Source organism: Penaeus monodon, chromosome 31 (genome assembly GCF_015228065.2).
Source record: "Penaeus monodon isolate SGIC_2016 chromosome 31, NSTDA_Pmon_1, whole genome shotgun sequence".
NCBI classification, from domain to species: domain Eukaryota; kingdom Metazoa; phylum Arthropoda; class Malacostraca; order Decapoda; family Penaeidae; genus Penaeus; species Penaeus monodon.
The window spans coordinates 1,273,509-1,275,202 of NC_051416.1; the positions used below are offsets into that span (position 1 = coordinate 1,273,509).

General features: G+C 35.7%; 1 protein-coding gene across 1 annotated transcript in view; it reads right to left on the minus strand.

Moving 5' to 3' along the window:
* The window catches only part of LOC119592874 (zinc finger protein 69 homolog), a gene marked incomplete in the record, with an annotated part of 18,581 nt that overhangs the window by 7,966 nt on the left and 8,921 nt on the right, over nt 1–1,694 (minus strand). Inside the window, 2 exon segments of the mRNA XM_037941768.1 lie at nt 26–228; nt 1,223–1,427. Coding sequence (XP_037797696.1) covers nt 26–228; nt 1,223–1,427 — 408 coding nt within the window.

Here is a 1,694-nt window from a genome sequence, read left to right on the forward strand (position 1 = left end):
GAAAAGCACCAAAATACAGAACAACCTTTGGTTGTGAATTTCCTTTCACACTCAGTACATGAGTAGGGCCTGACCCCTTCATGACGCAGATGGTGGGTTATGAGTTGAGATCGCTGCCGAAATGAGCGTCCACACACATCACATAGATGTGCATATTGGTCTGTGTGTATTAACATATGTGCCTGCAGGATTCCTGACTGTGAGAATCGTTTGGGACACACTGAACATCTGAAAGTGAAGTATTTACTGTGTAAATACAAATGTGTACAAAGCAAGCTTGATTAAAAATTTGATTTCTGCTACAGACTTACAAAATGCAACCATGTATAAGAACTCTCTTAGGTGAAATCAGTTGATAAGTTAAACATGCACTGAATTCGTAAAATTTCCAGTTTGACATATTCACAAATTTTGTGATAAACACTAAATATTTTGCAATAGCTTAGTAGTCGCTTGATTTTTTTATATAAGCCATATATCTGACTTCAAAGACTGTGGTAAGATAATGAATTTACTTGTAAATAATGATGAATATGTAAGCAAGGTACTATAAAAATACTAGAATTTAGCAACATTCAGTAAGAAGAACTGAAAACATTACATTCAAATTTGTATCAAGTAATACACTCAACAACTTACACACAGTAAGTGAAATTTCAAGAGTCTGTATTCAAGATTAATTACTGTTATTGGTTGTTTGCATTAAACAGGCTCAAACAGCATGATGAGCTGCCTGAACTACTAGAAGCACTATTTCCTAATACCAATGCCTTTATATAAGAAATAAACAGTAAAACAATTAAAACCAAAACCAAAATACCAAATCCTACTTTTGCACAAATTGAGCATATAAGCTAATACCCAGAATAACATATTATTGCAAGATCAGACGAATCCAATACAAAGGCAAAAGGATATAAAAAAAAAGACAAATAGCAAAAACAAGACATAGACAACATGCTATAGACAAAACCCAAGAATTAACCACAAGACAACACAAGGAAAGTAAACCAAGGATAAAAACAAGGACAAGACTTAGGGACACAACACAAAAGCACAACAAAGGACATGGCACAATCCAAGGACAACAACACAAGGGCCAAACGCAACGACACAAACCAAAAACATGTTAACAGGGACACGTCACATGGAAAACACAAATACACAACCCAAGCCACAACACAAGGGCAGTAATACAAGCACCAACTGTAGAGCCACTTACGCATAAGGCTTCTCTCCTGTGTGAGTGCGCATGTGGACCTTCACAGACTTCTTCTCAGTGTATCTCTTGCCGCAGATGTCACACTGCCACGGCTTTTTCCCTTCATGGCCCGCAATGTGTCGTGCTAAATTACCACGAGTAGTGAACCTGGAAGAGCACTTGGTGCACTCATATGGCCTTTCCCCTGTGTGCGTTCTCTTGTGTGCTGGAAAGATTAAGTATAAGATTTTTAGAGATTATTTCAGCACAGTGGATCAGTGATTACAAATAAATAATTCAATATACAAGTATATAAATGATGATGAAGACAGGAGTACTGTTACAAATATAAGAGAAGTATAAGCTTTCAGGAAACTATTAAAATTTTTCTTCTTATATGAAATCAACATAATTCTCATTGAAATTCAGTGAAAACTAAAGATAACAGTGCTATGAAATACATGCTAAAAAATGTAACAAAGTTCTTTAGAAG